The sequence below is a fragment of the Alnus glutinosa genome, chromosome 1 (genome assembly GCF_958979055.1).
Source record: "Alnus glutinosa chromosome 1, dhAlnGlut1.1, whole genome shotgun sequence".
Lineage (NCBI taxonomy): Eukaryota > Viridiplantae > Streptophyta > Magnoliopsida > Fagales > Betulaceae > Alnus > Alnus glutinosa.
Window position 1 is genome coordinate 37,079,329 of NC_084886.1, and position 21,474 is coordinate 37,100,802.

General features: G+C 36.6%; 1 protein-coding gene across 1 annotated transcript; it reads left to right on the plus strand.

Annotated features, from left to right (window-relative positions):
- Window positions 1–7,301: 7,301 nt before the first annotated feature.
- LOC133879849 (protein high chlorophyll fluorescent 107) lies at window positions 7,302–12,279 on the plus strand. Its single transcript, XM_062318640.1, has 8 exons — window positions 7,302–7,829; window positions 9,011–9,154; window positions 9,640–9,945; window positions 10,051–10,110; window positions 10,363–10,608; window positions 11,049–11,159; window positions 11,299–11,475; window positions 11,740–12,279. Exons 1-8 carry the CDS (start codon window positions 7,323–7,325, stop codon window positions 12,112–12,114), a joined length of 1,926 nt encoding a protein of 641 aa, XP_062174624.1. The 5' UTR covers window positions 7,302–7,322; the 3' UTR covers window positions 12,115–12,279.
- Window positions 12,280–21,474: the final 9,195 nt, after the last annotated feature.

Here is a 21,474-nt window from a genome sequence, read left to right on the forward strand (position 1 = left end):
TGGTCATTCCCATGATCATATCATATCCCATTCCTTTTGTTAGAGGGTCTTACTTGTTTTTTACATTTTACATACTTTCTTTGCCCATCTCTTTGGTAGTTAATTTTACAGTTTTTATTGCTAGAGTTTGACGATTCTTTTTTGTTTAATTCACAGGGTGCAGAATATGTCAGATCCAACATTTGAGCTATTTGTTTACCATCATGGGTCACTATCTGGACACAGGATGACCTATCTTGGCGGAGACATTCTGACAATTGCCGGTATAGATACATCCCAGTTCAACTTTGAAGATTTGACCAACATTTTGGAGTGCTACTTGGAATATGAATACAACAATATACCCAAAATGTATTACAAGTTTGATGATGAGACTAATGAGCATATACACGGTCTTACCAAAGATGGTGATTCGATATTCTTGAAAAAAGGGCTGTTGAATAGTGGCAGGAAGAAGCTGCATGTTTTTGTGGATCATGAAGAACCTGTTCCTATTGAAGTGGTAAATCATGTTTTGCTTTTGACTCAGTCTTCTGTAGAAGTCGAGATAAATTATGCGGAGGAGAATTTGTCACAAGACCCACCCTAGGAGCCAGTAGTGCAATAGACATCCCAAGAGCCAGTAGTGCAACAGCCACCACAGCAACCAGCAGTGCAGCAACCATCCCAACAGCCAGCAGTGAAGCAGCCACCCTAGCAGCCAAGGAAACAGCCACTTGAGCGGCCAAGGAAATAGAGGGATGAAGAGGTGGAGGAGGAGGAGGAGGACATTGACTTGAGTGATTTTGAGTTGACAGACGGCGAGGAGGAGGACGTGTTTGTAGAGAAGGAAAAAGATGTCCTACACAAACCCAATGATGATATAAATACCTGGTTTCAGACTTGGGATAGAGATTCCAAAGCGGGCATTGGAGTCGATGAAGCAAATGACCCAGACGCGGATTCATATGACAGTGAGTACTTTGACAGTCTAGACAATGGTGAAGAAGACAGTGAAAGGTCAACTATAAAGCGTAGGAAAAGATATCCCGAGTGAAAGAAAAAGCGAGACTGGAGTCAGAAAGTGGAGTTGAGTGTAGGGTTGAGGTTTACGAACCCGAAAGAATTTAAGGAAGCATTGCAATTATTCGCAGTACAAAATAACTTCGATTATAAGTATGTGCACAACGACGAAAAATGGGTAACCGCCCATTGCAACTTGTTATGTCACTGGAAAATACATGCTTCTTGGACACTGTGTAGAAAGTATTTTTAGATCAAGACTCTCTATGATGAGCATAACTGTGGCAGCGATTACTACAACAAGAAGGCAACTATAAAGTGGGCTGCAAATCGATATGTAGAAATTTTCCGAGACCAAAGAGACTTTAAGGCTAGGGCGTTGAGGGAATGATACGCCGAGATTACAATGTGCAGATGACATTGTTGAGTTGCAATCATGCAAAGAAGATGTCAATTAATATCCTCAACGGAAGAGATGGTTCACAATATTGTCACACCCGAGAGTATTGCAGTGCATTGCAGAAGTGGAATCCTAGTAGCTTGGCTTACATCCAAAGGGACGGAGTGTTTTTCCAGAGGATGTATGTTTCTTTGGCGGCATGTAAAGAAGCATTCTTGGCAGGATACATGTCGATGATATGTGTTGATGCCTGTTTCATTAAGACCAAATGGGGTGGGCAGTTTCATGCCACCATCGGCTGTGACGGTAGTGATAACATATACCCTATTGCATATGCGGTATGCGAGACCGAGAACAGGGATACATGGACATGGTTCTTGGTCTAACTGTTGGAGGATATTGGTTATCTGTGGGAGTATATGTGGTCATTCATGTTGGATCGACAGAAGGTAATATCTAATTCAATTATCATACGGTCATTTTTATTTTAATAACATTTGTTTGACATTTATTTTTTGTTTACATAGGGGCTAATTGATGCTATGGAGGATCTAATGCCCGGTCTCGAGCATCGTTATTATGTCAGGCACTTGCATGCAAACATGAAGGGGAAGGGATGGAAGGGGAAGGAGTTCAAGGACACGTTGTAGGGTGCAGCTAGGGCACCCAATGAAGTCCAATTTAAATACAACCTCTCTGTCATTGGAGGTATGGACAAAAAAGCTGTCGAGTACATTGAGGGGGTTGACCCAAAAATGTGGTCAAGGCACGCATTCCGAACCACAAGCTGCAATGACATCTTACTAAATAACATAGCCGAGAGTTTCAATGCTTGGGTGTTAGAAGCAAGAGGCCAGCCGATACTAACTTGTTTTGAGACTATACGGTGACAAATTATGAACCGGTTCAGTTAGAAAAATGTTAGGGCAGCAACGACACCGAACGTAATTTGTCCGAAGATTGTGAAGAAGTTGGAGAGAAACAAGTTAGAGGCGAATAACTATATTTGCCGCTGGAGCAATCAGATGCAGTTTGAGGTCGATAGTGCCCATGAGGCTTGGCGGGTGGTGGGACAACGAAGAACGTGTGGTTGTGGGAGGTTGCAACTTAATGGTATTCCTTGTCCATATACAGTTTGTGCGATATACCTCAATAAAGGAAAACCCGAGACTTATGTCTGCCATTGGTACATGATGGATACATATAGAAAGTCCTATGGCTTCGGGATTAATCTTATGCCTTACCCGGATGAGTGGCCTGTTGATGAGGGTATAGAACCTATAGAATCACCACAGCCAAGGAAACAACGCGGGAGGCCTAGAAAACAGAAGAAAAGATGAGTTGATGAGCAAGACGAGAGCATTAAAGTGAGTCGCAAGGGCTACGATGTGCAGTGTGAAAATTGTGGTGAAAAGGGGCACAATGCTAGGAGTTGCCGCAAACCTCACAACCCGAATAGGAAGAAGTATCCCAAACAGCCTAAGAAATTGAAGGTAGATATGTCTGGTTGAATGACTATATTTCTGTAACTGATGTGTTTGTCAAATATGTGGTAGGAAAGCACATCTGATGCAGGGCCATCAGATGTAGGCCCATCAGGAGTAGGGCCATCATATGCAGGCCCATCAGGGGCAGGGCCATCAGTTACATGCATACCAGATGCGGACGCAGGCCCATCTGCCCCTGCAGGTCCATCAGGTGTAGGCCCATCTGCCCCATCAGGTCCATCACATCAACCGGCAAGGACACCTCGAAGACGAAAAATACCTCAAGGAACAAGCATACGTTGAAGACCAAGAGAAAGGAGAATGTTTTCTGTATACAAGAGGCAATCAAAGGTTACCCACTTACTATTTTTTTTTTGTTACCCTAAGTGGGCTGGTTAATAGTTATTTAAATACATGTTGATTGACCTATCTCTTGGTTGGGTTGCAGCAAGATAGATCACAGCCAACTGAAATAGATTAATGTACAAGACAAAGACAATGCACATTTTGTGTTGATAAGTGTATCCGGGTTGTTGATGTACATACTTGTTGTGTTGATGTGCATATGTGCACTATTTGTTGGTGTGCACATTTTGGTTAATGCACATTTTGTTAATGTATTTTATGCTACTGGGTGTGTACTAGTTGTTGATGTACCTATTTGCACCTATTTGTTAAAGGGTTATTTGAAATCAATGCACAGGTTGATGTTCATGTGATGTGCACATGTGCACTATTTGTTGATGATGTGCACATTTTAGTTGATACACATTTTGTTAATGTATTTTGTGTTGCTGGGTGTGTACTGGTTGTAGATGTACCTATTTGCACCTATTTGTTAAGCAGGTTATTTGAAATTAAGGCACAGTTTGATGTTCATGTGATGTGCACATGTGCACATTTTGCTCGAGTTTGTTGATGTACATATTTTGTGTTGTTGTTGTTGTATTGATATTTTGCAAAAAGGAATGTTGATGTACATATTTGTACATGTTTGATTATTGGATGTATAGGCAAGTCACACCCAAAATACAAGCAGGGGGTACTATTTATAATATAAATATCAAAACTTAAGTATCATTTGTGATACATATCAAAAACTGAGGTACCACATGTGATACCACATGTGATACCATTTAGGAAATAATGGAACAAACCAAGATAATCGAAAATCAGTGAATGAAGGGGCAAAGGTTGACAAGGATAGACAAATTTGTGTATGAGGGGGTATTTTTTGACATACCATATTAAAAATCATAGGGGTAATTACCTTTTCCCTCCATGAACTACCAAAAAATGCGCGATGCCTCCTTGAACTACCAACTCGACCAAAATAGAACATTCAACTACTAAAGACAACAATTTTTCCCCATTCCGTCAGTTAGAGGGGTTAAAAGAAATAGTCAACGGGTCATGTGCCGTTTTACATAGGGGAAAAGAGGAAGATGGTGGTAGTTCATGGGGGGAAAAGAGGAAGAAAATGAGGGTAAAACGGCGTGTGACGGTCACGTGACCCGTTGACCGTTTGTTTAAACCCCTTTGACTAATGGAAGGGGGGAAAATGGTTGTCTTTGGTAGTTGAATGCTCTATTTTGGTCGAGTTAGTAGTTTGTGGGGGCATCGCGCATTTTTTGGTAGTTCATGAGGGGAAAATGTAATTACCCCAAAATCATACTAAGATACCATCTGTGATATATATGCAAAACTGAGGTACTGTCTATGATATAAATTAAAAACTGAGGTACCAGCTTTGATACTATTTAGAAAGTAATGGAACAAATTGGGGTAACCAAAAATCAGAAGATGAAGACGCCAAGGTTGACAAATTTGTGCATGAAGGGATATTTTTTGACATAAAATATTAAAAATATATTAAGCTACCCTATAAGATACTATATATGATACATATGTAAAACAGAGGTACCCCATATGATATAAATGCAAACATGAGGTACCATCTGTAATACTGTTTAAAAAACAATGGAATAAATTGGGACATGTATGAAGTGACCAAAATTTGAGCATGAATGTACATTTGTTGACAATTTAGTGCATTTAGGAAATAATGGAACACTAAACATATTGAGGTACTATTTGTGATACGTTTGAAAACCCTAAGTACTTATTGTGATAATTTGACAAAAGTTAGGTATCAAATTTGATACACGAGAATCCATTCAAACCAGCAGCTCCATCCATAAAACTTACATACTTTCCATACATATACAAAATACATATCCAAACTACATAATCTACAATTTATATCTCAAACTATATTTCATTCATAAGTGCAACACAAGCAATCAACAGAATGGTATACCATGACAAGGACAAAGCATATATCAAAAATTTCTCTCTTGCCCTATAGTTGTCATTTTCTTTCACTAGACACCTAATGATTTCCATTTGTTTATCATCCCCCTTCTGTGATTGCCTAACACTTTCCATGCAACTGACATTTTCATTCTCCAAATCTTTAATCCTTGCTACTAAAGTACCATTTGCATCCTCCACTTCGTTAAGCTTCTTGGTAATCTCATTTAAGACCTCTACACCCTTTGCACAAGTTGGCTTGTCCAGCCATTTGAAAAATTTGTATGTAGCTTTTGTCTGTATGTTGAAGTATAGCATTCAGTCAGCAAAAACTCACACAAACTATCTATAATTATAACAAAATGCTTATTCTTGAGTTGTAAGTGGCGCAACCCCAAAATCTTATTCCAGGGTTTTCCTTAGTCCACGAGGTCTTCAATGGTGCGGGTAAATAGCAGAAACAGAAATATGATATGTCAACACGGCCCACCGAGGATGATCTGGATGATGACTTCAAGGAACAAATAACACAAAATACATAACAAATAAAAAATTGTCTAAATCTTCAAACAAAGCATTTTTTTTTTTTTAATAAAAAAAATAAAAGTAAAAGTTAAGAAAAAAATTAAAAAATTACAAATTTTAAAAAAATTTTGAGCCTAAGAACCGACCTTCTCTACATCACGGTAAACTTCTTCCCTTTGGAATTTCGTGTGCGACAAGAAGCCATCTCTGGAGATGGTTATGTCTGAACTAGGCAAGTAATCCAACTTCCGTTCACCTCCAGGAGACTTAATCGAGGAAATCGGCAAGTCTGCAACTCCAAAAACACTGGCCGGCTTCGTCTGATCGTGTTTGGAAGAGAGTCTGGGAGAGAAATCGAGAGAGAGTTGGGAGGGAGTCAGCTGGTTCTATGGATTCAATGGGAGGGAGTTCAGGAGGGAGTTTAGGGATTAGGGTTCTTCATTTCTTCTGTCCTCTTCTCTTCGGCAATTTCTTTGTGAGATGAACAATGAGATGATTTCAATATTTTGTTTGAAATATTTGAGTTTCAGTTTTAAGTTTCTTAAATTGCAGAAAACATTTTTCTCCCAAAATAAACAAATGACGTGGATGTGTGATGTGTGATGTGCGGGTGTTTGGATGATTTGAAAATTAAGTGGATGCTGACGTGTCTGATTGGACATGTGTCAACTTTCTAGTGATACTAAGTGTCAGTGACGTGGCGGGCCGTTAGTTTATGGATGGAGAAGTTAACCGAGGTACTAATTCGGTCATTTTCAAAAACTGAGGTACCATTTGTAATGCAAATTGAAACTCAAGGACTAAAAAAATAAAGTTTTCAAAACTCAGAGACTAAATGAGTATCTAACCCTAAAATAAATGATGCGCTTTCTCTTACAAATTATTCTAAAATATATGCAAGTTTATATACTTTTCTCAAAATTTTATATTATATATTTTTTTAACAAAATATATTTATAAAAAAAAAATCACTTGGGATACAAAAAAGTAAATGAGATTAGATAAAAAAGCAATAAATAAATTCAGGAAAAAAACCTAACCACTTCGTGGCTGTGAGTTAGTTATTTTTATTTTTATTTTTGGATTTTTAGGAGTATTTAGTGAAGACATTATAACAAAAATGCTAGATTGAGGATTTAAAATATTGCTTACCTATAATTTATTTTGGGACCAAAAGAATAACAGATGAAAGAACATTAAACCCATTCGAGGACCTATCGATCCTACCATGGGGCTGATGATAGGAAATCACTTTTCTTTTTCTGATAGACCATCCTGAGCTTACCAAATCCGACCAACAAAACGCTTCCACGTGCCCCAAAAATCTGCCTCTTTGGATTGAAGATCTAACCCATAAGCACCGTGGCCGATCTTAAACCAGTCACATTTCAATCCACAATTACTCAAACACCCTTTAGTACAAACAAATATCTATATATATATATTATCAAGACATGATGCGATTTTCATATTTTTTTTTTAAAAAAAATAAAAAATAAAACAGAAGAAGGCTAAAACAGTAATTCTAGTACCTCATTTCTTCCTTCACAGCCCGCTACGTAAAAGACATACAGTTTAATCCGTTAAACCCAAAAATGCCACTTCTTCCTTCTTTGTCTTCTTCTTCTGCAAACCCCAGCTTCACTCTCTTCACTCCCTCTCAGAACCCTCATTCCCTCTCCAAATTCTCCTTCAAGATCCCCATTATACCCCTCCACTCTTATCTCACCATAACCTCATGCTCTTCCCAAGACTCGGCCACGCCGGCCCTCGAGGAGTCACTCGCCCGTACCAAAGAGAGCGGCTACGACGTCCTATCGGAGAACAAAGTTCTCATCGTTCGCCGTCCGGTGATGGATGTTTCCGGTGACGGTGGGGGGGAAGAGAGTGACGACGGCGGCGGTTTGGCGAGGTCTTCCGCTATCGATGCGGGGCTCACGGAATTCGCGAAGAAGATGCCGATGTTCGAGCCGGAGAGAGTGGAGGGCTCGCCGGGGTCGCAGGAGAGGCCGCTCGCGGTGAACTTGGACTTGGCGCTGTACAGAGCCAAGTTTTTGGCGAGGAGTTATCGTTACGATGAAGCCGAGGATATACTTGATAAGGTATGTGATAAATTAACACTTGTTCTAATGCCTGAAATATTTAAATAACCTTACTAATTGTCTTAAAAGCTTAAGCAGATAAGAATAATTGAATTTAATCATTTAATTAGAATTAATTCTAAATACTCAACTTCTATTTCACTTCCGTACATCTTGGCTACGTGGCGGTGCTTATAATCCTTTGAATTTTTTTTCCTTTTAATAAAGATTGATCTAATGATTTATGAGCAGTGCTCATAACATCAGTTCAGTTCTAGAAGAGTTGGACAAGAGAGTTGAGCATGTAGCATTATTTTTTAATAATATTCACACATAAAATAGTTAATTGAAAGTAGATGAATTGTAGAGTCAGAGTTCGGGAACTCATGACCTTCGGTTCTGATATCATGTGAAGTACTAATCGTTCCAAATGCTTAACCAAAAGGAAGATGTGAATTTAATAATTTAATTAATATTTTAACAAGAAGCCTCTCTTCTCTTTTTGTCGGGTTATAATTTGATAGATACAATGTAAAGTTATTTTTTTAAAAGATAAATGAGTACATTTTTACTATCAAAACAGAGAGAAAAATTAGGGATACCAAATCTTTTACCAAGAGATAGGTACTAAAACGATGTAGAGTTTATTCGTTTGTACCCATAGCATTTCTCTTGAATAATTGTTTGATTATCTTTAATGAATGAGCTCCACATTATTTTAGTACCCATCTCTTGGTAAAAGCTTTGATATCCTTACCATTTCTCAAGAACAGAAGTTCAACACATTCTTGCTATGCTTTACCACACTGGATCAAATCTGCATAAAGTAGAAACACACCCTTCTATACTAAGAGAAATTATATAAATACATTTCTTACGCATCTCATTTTCAAATTCACCATTAGATTTATGGCTCGCACAAATTTAATGGTAGACCTGAAATTGGATTGTATGTGTAAGGAATGTATGTGTATCATTTCTCCTACATTAAACTTGTATATGCAATATGCAGAAACCAGAAACAAAAACTCGTATACTCTGTTTTCCTATACATCAACAATAAAAAAATAAAAACTCACATTTACCAATGTTAAGTTATTACTTTATTTTAAAAGCCTAAGCTAATAGAATATATATATATACCCATATTTTGAGGTTTGGTGGTGTTGCTGATGATGGGTTTTGTGGGATTTGTTTCCAAGTGTATATACTATTGGCCGGAAGATGGGCGGGTGTATGTGGCGTTAGGGAAGATACTGAGTAAGCAATCGAAAATGGTGGAAGCCAGAGCTGTGTATGAGAAGGGTTGCCAGGCTACTCAAGGAGAAAATCCCTACATTTGGCAGGTAATTAGTTTTTGTTCTTTGTGTTATTGCAACATGATTGCATTAATTATGTGCAATGCTTTTTCTTTCTCTTGGACTTGGAGTATAGTGATGACTTAGGACGTCATGCTTGTCCTTTGAAGATTTTTATATTTATTTTTGTAATTTTTGGACTTTTCATGAATAGATACGAATATTTTAGTCAGGAAAAATATTATATAGTAGACTACTATATGACTGCCATACAACTAGGAAGACGTGGCGGTATAAATTAGTCATTGATTTTTCTTTTTACAGTCCTTACTGATTTTTACTGGCACATCATCCCTGTTATATAGTAGTCTTAAATTTTGTTAATTCTTGGATACATCATTGACCAGGCACACCAATGCGAGCATCCAAAAGGAAGCATTTTGTTTGAGATAATAAATTGCATGTAAATTGGGTTGTCTTTTGGCTTTGTTTTATATTGTGAAAGTGAACAAATGCATGTTCTCTTGGAACAGTGCTGGGCTGTTCTGGAAAAAACGATGGGAAATATAAGGAGAGCAAGAGAACTATTTGATGCAGCGACAGTTGCCAATAAAAGGCACATTGCAGCCTGGCATGGTTGGGCAGTTCTAGAGCTCAAACAGGGAAATATCAAGAAAGCGAGGCAGCTGCTGGCTAAAGCTTTAAAATTTTGTGGTGGAAATGAGTACGTATACCAAACACTTGCAATGCTTGAAGCTAAAGCAAATCGCTATGAGCAGGCTAGATATTTGTTCCGGCAGGCAACTAAGTTTAACCCCAAAAGCTGTGCCAGTTGGCTTGTAAGTCTTGATTGTCCTATCTGTAGGCTTTTTCTATTAGAATTAACTTAATTTCTGTGTAATCTGTGTGAGTTTACTGAAGTAATTTTTTATACTCTGACGAAGGCATGGGCACAATTGGAGATTCAACAACAAAACAAGCGTGCTGCTAGGCAGCTATTTGAGGTGATTTCTTCTTATTACCATGAAATGCATTTACCATCAGTATATCATTTCCTACTAGCAACATGTCAAGCCAAAAAACAATGTATGACCTTGTTGTGGCCAGCTCTACATTAAGGAAATGTTGATTTTATCTTTTTTTTTTTTTTTTTTTTTTTTTTTTTTTTTTTCCCGATTTACTCCATTTTCTTCAGTCAACTGCTATTGATTTATACCAAAGTGATTGTAATGGTTGATTTGTCTTTAAATATGTAGAAAGCAGTCCAGGCAAGTCCCAAGAATAGGTTTGCATGGCATGTATGGGGAGTTTTTGAAGCTAATATGGGCATTATGGACAAGGGGAGAAAACTATTAAAGATAGGCCATGCACTTAATCCTAGGGATCCTGTCCTCCTTCAATCTCTTGCTTTGTTGGAATATAAACACTCATCTGCAAATCTTGCTAGAGTGCTGTTCAGGAGAGCTTCTGAATTGGATCCAAGGCACCAACCAGTATGGGTTGTAAGTAACATCTCACACTACAAAGATTTCTGTACCATTGTTGATCCTATTTCTTGTTCTATCTTATTCTATGCATATGATTAATTGATAAATCTGTCTAAATGCCACAAGCAAATTAGAGACCTATAATTGATTGCTTTTGTTTCTTCCCTTTTCTTTTATCTTGTTCAAAGATTAAGTTATTGGATTATACTAGGGTCAGATTAACTTTCTGTCAGATTGAGCCAGGAAACAGAATCCTGCCCTAAAAAAAGAAAGATATAATAATGATTGGAAGAAGAAGATAAATAGGAAGCAGGGTATGGAATATAGATTTTTTTTTTAATTTTTTTTTTTGATTTCTCCATACCATGTAATGATATATAAGTATGCAAAATTGCATACATCCTTTGTGAACCCATTGTAAAACTGATTAAGTTATTTGATTTGGGGCTGTTTAGGCTTGGGGTTGGATGGAATGGAAAGAAGGAAACATAGCAAAGGCCAGGGAATTATACCAAAGAGCCTTGTCAATTAACTCAACTAGCGAAAGTGCCGCACGATGTCTTCAGGTAATTACATGTCATGCAATGCATTTGGAGATAGAGATTGATGTTGTAGCAACTTGATCTTCCATATAGCTTAGTGTATATGCTTTACAATACATTGCAGGCAATTGTTTTTACTTGACCAAAAAAAAAAAAATTGCAGGCTTGGGGTGTTCTAGAACAGAGAATTGGTAATTTGTCAGCAGCCCGAAGATTGTTTAGGTCCTCACTGAATATAAATTCACAGAGTTATGTAACATGGATGACATGGGCATCATTAGAGGAGGATCAAGGCAATTCTGTGCGTGCTGAGGAAATTCGAAATCTCTATTTTCAGCAGGTGAGTAACTGCCATCTTAGGGTGATAACAGTTGTAATTTCCTACTATATAAGCACTCATCTTAATGTGACCTAGGTCATCCAATAACTCCAAATCTATATTAGGTTGAAATTTGTTGTTGAACAAACCTTGAAATGTTTTTTTTTTTTTTTTTGTTGCACTACCATTTAATCGGTAAGCCATTTATCCTAGTTTCTGTTCCCTGGAATGGAGGTGAAACTATGAAAATGCCATTGAAAATAATAATTTTGGTTGTGTGGACAGCGTACAGAAGTTGTGGATGATGCTTCATGGGTTATGGGGTTCTTAGATATCATTGACCCAGCAATTGATAGCATAAAGAGGCTCTTGAAGCTAGACAAGGAGTCATTCACCAAGGCAAAGCTTTCTTTGGATAATTTACAAGAAATTATTGGAAAAAGTAGGACTGATGATGAGTCCTCTGGCTTCTTAGATCGCCAAGACATGGAAAGTGAAGAAATGGGAATGGATTTGGATGCTTTCATCAGTGAAAAGTTGTCTCTAGACCCATCCAAGCTCGATGTTCAGATGGAACCATCCAGGGCTTTTGTGACCAAGAGAACAAGACCTCCTGGAAGAACATGGAGACCAGAAAACAGAACTACCACAATATCCTGAGTCGGCCAAGTAAATATACTGTTTGTTTCATGTAGAAGAAGCATGTCCATTTCTAAACAAGATTAACTACTTTTAAGAAAGTTACACAGAATCCGCACACTAGAATCAAAATGTATGATTGCACATCTCCAGTATTCATTGTGTATATTCTTTTTTTGTGTTGTACTAGCTAGAGCATAAACAACTAACGAAAAATCATAACCCAAGTTTTACTATGTCCATTGCTCTCCATTCTTTTATTCATGCATCCACAAAAAATAAAAAATTAAATTAAACTACACTTGATTTGATTTATCTTTGTTTGTCCTTTTCTTTTTATTTTTTCCCCTCTTCCTTCACAATTTGTTTCTTTGTCAAAATTTCTTTGGGACTGTAACTGCTGGATAAAATAAGGATATATTGGTAAAGCAGGCCAAATGGTGTTTTAATTGATACTGTATAAATTTATATTGTTGGAATAAATGGTATCAAATCCGCTGTAGCACAAATTTAATTGGATTGAGCAAAACCCGGGTTCGAATCCCGGCAGCGGGAAACGAATGTTTTTTTGCCTTCACGTCTTAGAATCAAGCTTTTGCTGTGGCAAGATTTTTGCGTTTAGTTGTTATTTTCTCCGTTAGAAATTCTATTGTGTTAAATAATTTCAAACTATTGTGTAAAATAAAATAAATTTTTTTTGATAACTTCACTTATTATAACTCCCGAGTTTTTACTCATTTTGAAAGAAGGTATATAAACTTTAAAACGTCTCAATTTAGGGTATTTATTTTTTATAAGGTTTCAATCTCAGTTATTCGTTAGAATTTTTCGTTCAATCCTGATCAACATTATCAAAATACCCTTTTTTTTTTTTTTTTAGGAAGAAAAGAAAAAAGAAATTGCTAGAATTTAGGTATTGGTTATAATTTAATGGAATTTGAAAAAATACCCATGCTTGAATCTTTGAAAAATTTTATAATTTTTTTTTTTAAAAAAAATAAATAAATACAGAAGTATTTTGAAAATTTTGATAGGATTTAACGAAAAATTCTAATGGAGTACTGAGATTAAAACTTTTTGAAAAATAGATACCCTAAATCAAGACTTTTTGAAATTTAGGAAACTTCTTTCAAAATGGGTGAAAGTTTAAGCGTTATAAGTAAAGTTCTTCCAAAAAAATTTCTATTTAGTTGATACTTGTATAACTACTACCTGATAATAAAAATCATTTGATAGATAGTTATTGTTATTTTTGTTTTATACAAGTGCTGATCTAAAGACTAATTTTTATTATCACGTCATTCAGTTATGACAGTAGTATATAAACCTACTAAATAACATTACTCTTTCTTTCTCTATTTTAAATAGTATATCGGGGAGTTACGTTATGAGTAATACTGAATGTCATTTCTTGTATTCTTATTGAAAATCTTCTGCTCTTAAACTTGTAAATAGGTTGCAACATAATAATTAATCTGTTTTTTTTTTTTCCCCTTTCGCATAAATTCTCAACCCAAGCTTTTACTGTTGCACGTGTCTCATGCATGTGAGCATTATCATTTTTTGTATTAACTCATTCTTTTTAATATAATATTAATGAATGAGTAAGCTGTTTCTAGATTTTTTTATTTTTTTTTAGAGGAATTAGAGTACTTTGATCTTTAAAAAATCATTTAATTAATTAATTTAACATCGTATAGTAGAACATTTAGTTATTATTTTTGTGAAAAAATTAAGAACTTCTGAGATAGATCATCTGATCATAGATGAGACTTGAGAGGGTGATCATGTGCCATAATAGAGTTTCAAATTGTAAATGTCACTACCAATCAAAGGTCTCTGTTCTTATTCTCATTGCTGTTTCAAATAAAATAAGGTTTTATTTCAATATACACATATGTTGTAGCATAAATAGTTATTTAAAAGTCTAATTTGGATTCTCAAATTAAGGATGGACAATGCGGTTAGCAAAAAATTATTATCCTTATATACAGATGTGGATAGTAATTTTAAGGTAGGCGGATATATAAATTTACCAAAATGACATAGTTTTGGTGTTTAATACCAAAATGATGTCGTTATGGATTAGATATATGTTATATTTATATTTGTTTGGTTCTGTGTGTTGCTTTCTCGTGTAACATTTGGGCAAAAAGACAAAACTAATGTGAAATCAATATATTTTCAAAAGATTAGAGCTTAAAAAAGAAGAAGATGAAGTCCAAAACACTAAAAATTGTCCTAAATTATTTTCAAAATTATTTAAAATAGGCTCTAATAGAGACTCAAAGAAGCCACAAAAGACTAAAATCAGTCTATTACATAATTTGCGGATGGCGGATAATAACCACATCGATGTGTTTAGTAATTAAACACATGATGCAGATGCGAATATCTAAAAGTGATATCTGTATTTTGCGGAAGTGGCTATAGATATCTAAAAGTGATATTCGTAATCACATTCACATGTACACCCCTATCTGAAATGCTTTTAATTTCCCTTAAATTTAAACCCCCCTTAAAGTTACTATAATACACATGCTTTAGAGTATGTTTATTTTCACTTTCTATGTTAAGAAATGATAGAGATTCTTAACAATTTTGTTACTTAAATTGCTAATAATTTGGATAGTAAATGTGAGAAAGTCTTTATGGAGCCCACCTGTCCTAGCAAGTAGCTAGGCAATCCAAAACTTATTTGAGCAGATGGGCTCATATGGGCTCTCATATTTACTACATGAATTGGTAGGAATCCGAATCAGTCAAGAAACAATCGATATAATAATAATAATAATAATAATAATAATAAATAAATAAATAAATAAATCAAGCATACAAACACACATTCCAACCAAGTTTTAACATGCCACTAAAATCTACAATCCAAATCATCTCGATCTAACAATCTTTGCATGACCAACGGTCGATGTGGATCACTAGACTCATTGCTTCCCCCCTCCCTTTGTTCAAATGTTTAGGGATATTTTTGTCTTATTCTAATTTTTATTTTATTTTTTTACACTTTTTGCACGACAAAAAGGGTAATTGCAAAATTTTGATAGTTTATGTTGCCGGGGGGGCAAGTCTGTTTGACAACCGGCTGGATACCCACTCATATAAACTCGACTCAAATTTGGTTCGTTTAATAAATGAGCTGATCATGAGTACAAAATTATGCTCGATTATTAAATGAAATATATTCGTATAAACTTGGCTCGACTTGTATAAGTTTGTATAGCTTAATTTGTATTAATTTTATAGTATTATTTTAATTTCGTATTAGATCATCGATCTTAAGTAAAGAGAAATTATCTTTCTAATATAATAGATATAGTTTGGATTATTGTTATTATTAGTCTTGCTATAGATCTATATGTGTTTGTGTGCGCATCAATGTGTTTATGTGTATGTATAAATATATGTGTGTGCCCGCATAATGACTTTATATACGTATTGTAAAACATATATATAAACTGAAGATTGAATTATTTAAGATTCAAATTAATTTGTTTAATTAAATCAAATGATAAAATCTTAAAAATAGTTAATTAACAAATAATTATTATGTATTTACGAAAAAAATAAACAATCATGATTACTTTATATAATGAATGAATAAGTTAATTGAACAACTCGTGAATAAGCTTGAGTTTGCTCAAAAAATTATGCCAAGCTTAAACAAATTATCTAGTTCAGTGATAAACTTGAGCTCAGCTCATTTTTCGAAATAAAATTAAATGAGCAGAGCTTGAACACTCGACATTCAGCTCGATTACAGACTTATAGGTATGTGTACATTTTTTTTTTTAATATCACAAATTAGTTCTTGCGATGTTCTTTAGCAATTCATACCTAGAGCTTAGGGAGATCAAAGTGACACACCGCCTAAGTGACCTCATCCATAGAATCTTGGACTTGACGGTTGAAGCTTTATGAATTGCATATGGATGCATCTAGATCCATGCGAGTAATAATCGGCGAGAAGGAAGGTTATTATGGCTAGGTCATAGAAAATATATGGTGATTAGTATGGATAACCACCCGGCCCAGCCCCCTTTTTTTCTTCTTCTTTTCCTGGTTTTTCATTGTTTTCTCCTTAGTTGTTGTTTTTGTTTCCTCCAAACATCACCTTTGTAGCTTAGCCTCTGCCTCTGGCTTGTTGTCCCTCACTGCCGGGCCGCTCTCTTACCCTATTCTGCTTCCCCTTGCCGGCTGTTTCTCGGATCTGTAGAGGTTCTAAGATCTGGCTTTTTCAAGGCATGATCTGTAAACCTCTGTCAGCTCCACCCTTAGACGTGCCCTACCTCCATGCTCCTGGGCCTCCCCACTTCTCGCTGCTCTCTTCTGTATCTCCGTCCGACGGGCCGGTGCGTTACCTTTACACGCGTGTATTCCCCTCACCCTCGTGTGGATTCTTCGGCTCGTGGCTCCACCACCCTCCTCTGCTGTTGTAGTTGTATATCGGTGTTTTATTTTTTATTTTTTTGTCTATGTTTTGCTACTTTCTTTGTGTTGTATGGGTTACCGTCTCCAAGCTCTTATGTTGTTTGATATTTTAGTGGAGACTTTTGTAGCTTGGGTTTGTCCCTCATCGACGGATCCTATTCGGATCTCAGTAGTATTTTTCCTGCAACTACCACTTGACTATGGTTGTTGCTTTTATCGCTTGGGGTTCCTAATTGAGCCATTTTACTATTGTTTACCACTTCGTGCAGCCCTTAGAAAGGCCCATATCATTTTTATATCCATTGCCTAATATTTGTTTCTTTCTGTAATGCCCCCAAAATTAGCTATTGATATTACTTAACTTGGAGAGTTACTGACAGTACCTCTAAAACAATTAACTGGTAATTGGCTAGTGGAACTACCCTTTATCAACAAATCAGAGTGAAAGAAAAACAGAAAACTAAAGAATATGATCTTTAAGAATCTAACAGTAATTAAACCTCAAATAATGCTATCATTAAATATAGACCAAGAGTTATCTAAAATTGATTCAAATTTAAATAAACCTAAGGTTATGAAATAAGTCTTAAGTATCAACTTTTATTTGTGGAATCATAAACATGAGTCTTTTTGCCAAAATGGTGTGTATTGCCCCTGTTACTAAGCCCCATTTAAAAGGTCATGATTGGTTTTGAAAACATTTATGGAGGCATAATTTCGGTGACAATACTCATAGTTTAATGCAGGGAAAATAATACTAAAAATATATTTGTATATGTATATGCCATAATTCATCCTATATAATCTACCTAGGATATTAACCTATTCCCAGCAAAGTTGACGATGTCTCGAGGGACTTGAATACTACACCAGTGCCCCAGATATGTACGCATACCATACCATCATATATTAGCAGCCCGGCTGAGTCCGCCTTCTGGTGGCCCACGCTACTAGCAAAGTTGTAATTGTGACCCTCATTCAAGCATTGTGCCCCGATCACAAATCAACCATTGGATCTAAAGCCCATCATAACACATTATAAACATTTGACCATAAAGAATGACCTGTATACTAGTGAGCCCATGGCCATTCTACCGCATGTACCGGTGTACCATGTCATACAATGAAATAATATGGTTCATTTATTGTTAAAATAGTAATACTCATTTTGGAATACTTATGAAAATTTAACAGGCTTATAACATATCGTTTAAGAAAGTAAATTAAGCTCAGTTAGCTTACATATCGCATCTATTACGAACTCAATTTTGTAAATATTTACTTACCTCGTTTGCTCATCCATAAACTGAGACATCCTAGGTTTATACTACTGTGAAACATAACCTAAGATTAATAATACTCTTTAATATATAACTAAAACTCTATTTTCAGCATTTCTAGCATATTTCGAACGTTTGGCAATAAGGACGAGCATTCGTTGTACGGGTGACGAACAGTCGTGCAAAGCTCGGAGAATGTTCTGCATTACCAGAACACATGAAAATCTAAAGATAATCTAATCTAACGTGCTAACTCTTAATCAAAGTTCCTTTATATCATGATAAAGGTATTATAAAACATGTCACCGTGACTATTTGTGGAAATCGATAGTGGTTGAAAGCTTATATTTTGAAAATGTCATTTTCTTTTAAAAATGGAAACTAATCTATAAAGCTTGCATGTAGTGAAAATTGTGAAAACATTTAATGAGCCAGAAAGGATAGAACGTTTAACAAAATGAAAGAAGTATTAGGCAATAAGGGTTACCTTAAATTAAGGTGGATTATCAACAAAACCCATCTTCTCATTGTAGAACTTTCCTCTAATAAAAAAAGTGTGATAGAATAAGTGCATGGAGAAGAAATGGTGATGAGAGAGGGTAAAGGGGTATCTATTGTCAAGGTATGCAGAGGATAATGATCAAATGATTTGGTTATTTGGTAGACGTTCCTCAGACGGATAGCGAACGTTCATGTAAATTTTAGGGTTAGGCAATTGTTCAGCGTGCGGCCACGATAGTTCGTAGTATGGTCTGACACACACGCTGAAGGTGTGGGATGCACTTTCCAACACACAGTACAACACGTCAACAATCGTTCGTGGTGGGAATCGTGAACGTTCCTGTGAGGACCATGACCGTTCGTAAAGGGATAAGGATGACTGGCTGTGTCAGCTAGGGTTTCTTTCGGTCGTTCATGAAAGGAAGACAAACGTTCGTCAAAGGTGCATTGAACGTTCCAAGAATCATGGAGAACGCTTGGGGAGGAAAATAAATGAATTTAAAAGCATTATCTTCATTTTGTAAAAATGTTTTTGATGGTGTGTGATTGGATTAATCTTTTATAAAAATATTGATTTTTATACAGGGCATTACAGTCTCCCTTTCTTATAAAAATTTCGTCTTCGAATTTTCGTAAGGAAATAAGCATTTAAGATTCAAATAAATATTCGTGCAAGCACAAATTATCCGAAATTATCCAAATTAAAAGATGTTCTAAGCATAAGTAAATAAACCGAATTTAAAGGATGTTTTGAAAACAAAAAGAAATGTCATAAAAGAACAAATAAAACACAAAACAAATAAAGCTAAATATCTGCAAGTAGGTCATCCAAAGTCGTCTCCCTGCTCGCCATCCCCTCTTTGATGAGGTTGACCATCGTGGTGAGGTGTGCCAACATAGACCGGTGAGCGTCCCCGATCTGCCCCGCTCCTCCCTAAAGGTAGCAATGTGGTCATCCACAATAGCTCGTAGCGTGCGTTTCTCGCCAAACAGCTGGGTTGCCCATGGAGGCATATCATGGTCCTAGGACAGTGGCTGGGGTGTTGTAGCCCCATCGGATGGCTGCTCAACTGCATTTATTGGGTCCTCATCTCCTTGCTGTAGCACCGCTTTCTTGGTCAAGTGACCCATGCTCATGCCAATGAAGTGCTTGTTGAAGGGCCCTAGAGGCTTCTGGGTATCTTCCCCATGCAAAGCTTGTATCCCGATGATGTGTGTTTTAATGAGTACTCGCAAGCGCACGAATCGTTTGCAATATAGTGTGTGCAAGTACGAGGTCGAATCCACAGGGAAATGGTCAAATATTGGTGTCTTGTTTAATCAACCTCATTTTAACCTAGTTCCAAAGGTTTGAGGATTGATTCAAGAACAAAAGACTAAATAAAAGAGATGAAATGAAATATGCAAATTAAAAGGAACTAAGGCTAAGGAATCTACCAAACCAAATCCAACAACTCACACTCTTGGTTTCTACTTGAACACCTAAAGAACATTAAGCTTTGGATGTCATTCAAGTGTTTTAACCACAAACTCTAGAACCATTAAATGAATCCAACTCAAAGATAAATCACAAAGAGTACCCATTTGAAATCAAATCATCCAATGTATCCATTCAATGAACAAATCACAATGGATATCATCATTCAAATCGATAAAACAATGTATCCATCGGTTGAAACACATTAAATGTCTTATATCTACTAACAACCACATTCATTGCAAAAGATAAAGCATTTAAATGAATGGAACTTGAACAACAAATACGATATATCATCAAATGTGCAAGTAGTATAACAAGAGTGTGAGTGTCATCAATGGAAAGGTTTCATCCACAACCTTAGTTGAGGTTACTAGCCTTCCATGACTAAGAACACCACAAGAAAATGAAGAACAAACAAGGAAATAAAAGAAAAGTTTTACAAAGAGAAAGTGTCTAAGAAAAAAAGCTACTGAAATACACTTATGAAATGAACGAAATTAAACTTAGCTACTGTTCTCTGAACTCTCCAACAAGGAGGCATGGCTATGGCTTTTATAGAAAGAAATTAGGGCTAGAAACCCATGTAAAATGACTCTTCTAACCCCCTCTAGGGTTCCTCTCTTGCTAGAGACAACCAAGGTCACGAAATCAGCGTGTTCTGCTGTGAAAATCAGAGGGAGAACTACTTTTTGTCATGGAGAAGCTCCTGATTGGATATTCTGGCGTGCTTATGCAAAAGTAAGTTTTGAGAAATTTCGATCGATCGATTAATATTCGATCGATCGACTTCGGGCAAAATTCGATCGATCGAGTTCTTCAGAACTTCCGAATTTTCCAAGCAATTCCACATGAATTTTTGCCATTCCTCACTTATTGACCTACAAAACATAAAAACATAAAAACATAAAAACACAAAAACTAACCAAAGCATCAGAAAATAACAAGGCTAAAGGTCTAACCAATGTAAATCAAGGGGTCCAAATACATAATATTTAGCACTCATCACCCGACAGTCCCCGTTATCTTCATAATCAGCCCCCCAAATGGCAAAGTAGTGTTGGTCAAAATCCTATAGACATTCCACATCGTCCTGATGGCGTGGGTGGCGAAGTCGGTAGGAGTGCCCTAGCAGTGCATATAGGAAATATGCCATTTTAGGTGCGATCGGGTCGGTGCTGGAGACAGGGTGGATGCATGTTGCTACAATCCAATAGATGAGGCAGACGTCCACTGGAACAGTCTTGAGGAGATACTAGGTATCAGCCTTATCATGTGCCTAGGGTGGCGATGACCTCCATGTGAGAGATGGGGCTTGCTCAGGAGTCTAGGGATAAGGTGATTCATCGACCAAGGGAGTGCTAGTGAGCTTGCGGATCAAGGTGGGAGAGACTAGAATCTGCATTTCCTGGAGCATCGATCAGAAGGTACCGTCTTGAAAGTTGTGCATGTTCACGTAGAACTCGCGAACCAGGGTGGGGGACACCTCCTTAGCTGTGGAGAGCATCTCCACCTACTTCTACTTGGTGAAGACCTCCAATGCTTGTGGGGCGGACTCCTCCAGGTCGTCAAACTTTAACCTTCTCTCGAAGACCACATTCCTCCCCAAGTATTGCTTGAAGAATGCGTGGGATGCCAATGGGGTGCAGAACTTGGTACGGTCGAACAATGGCTCTT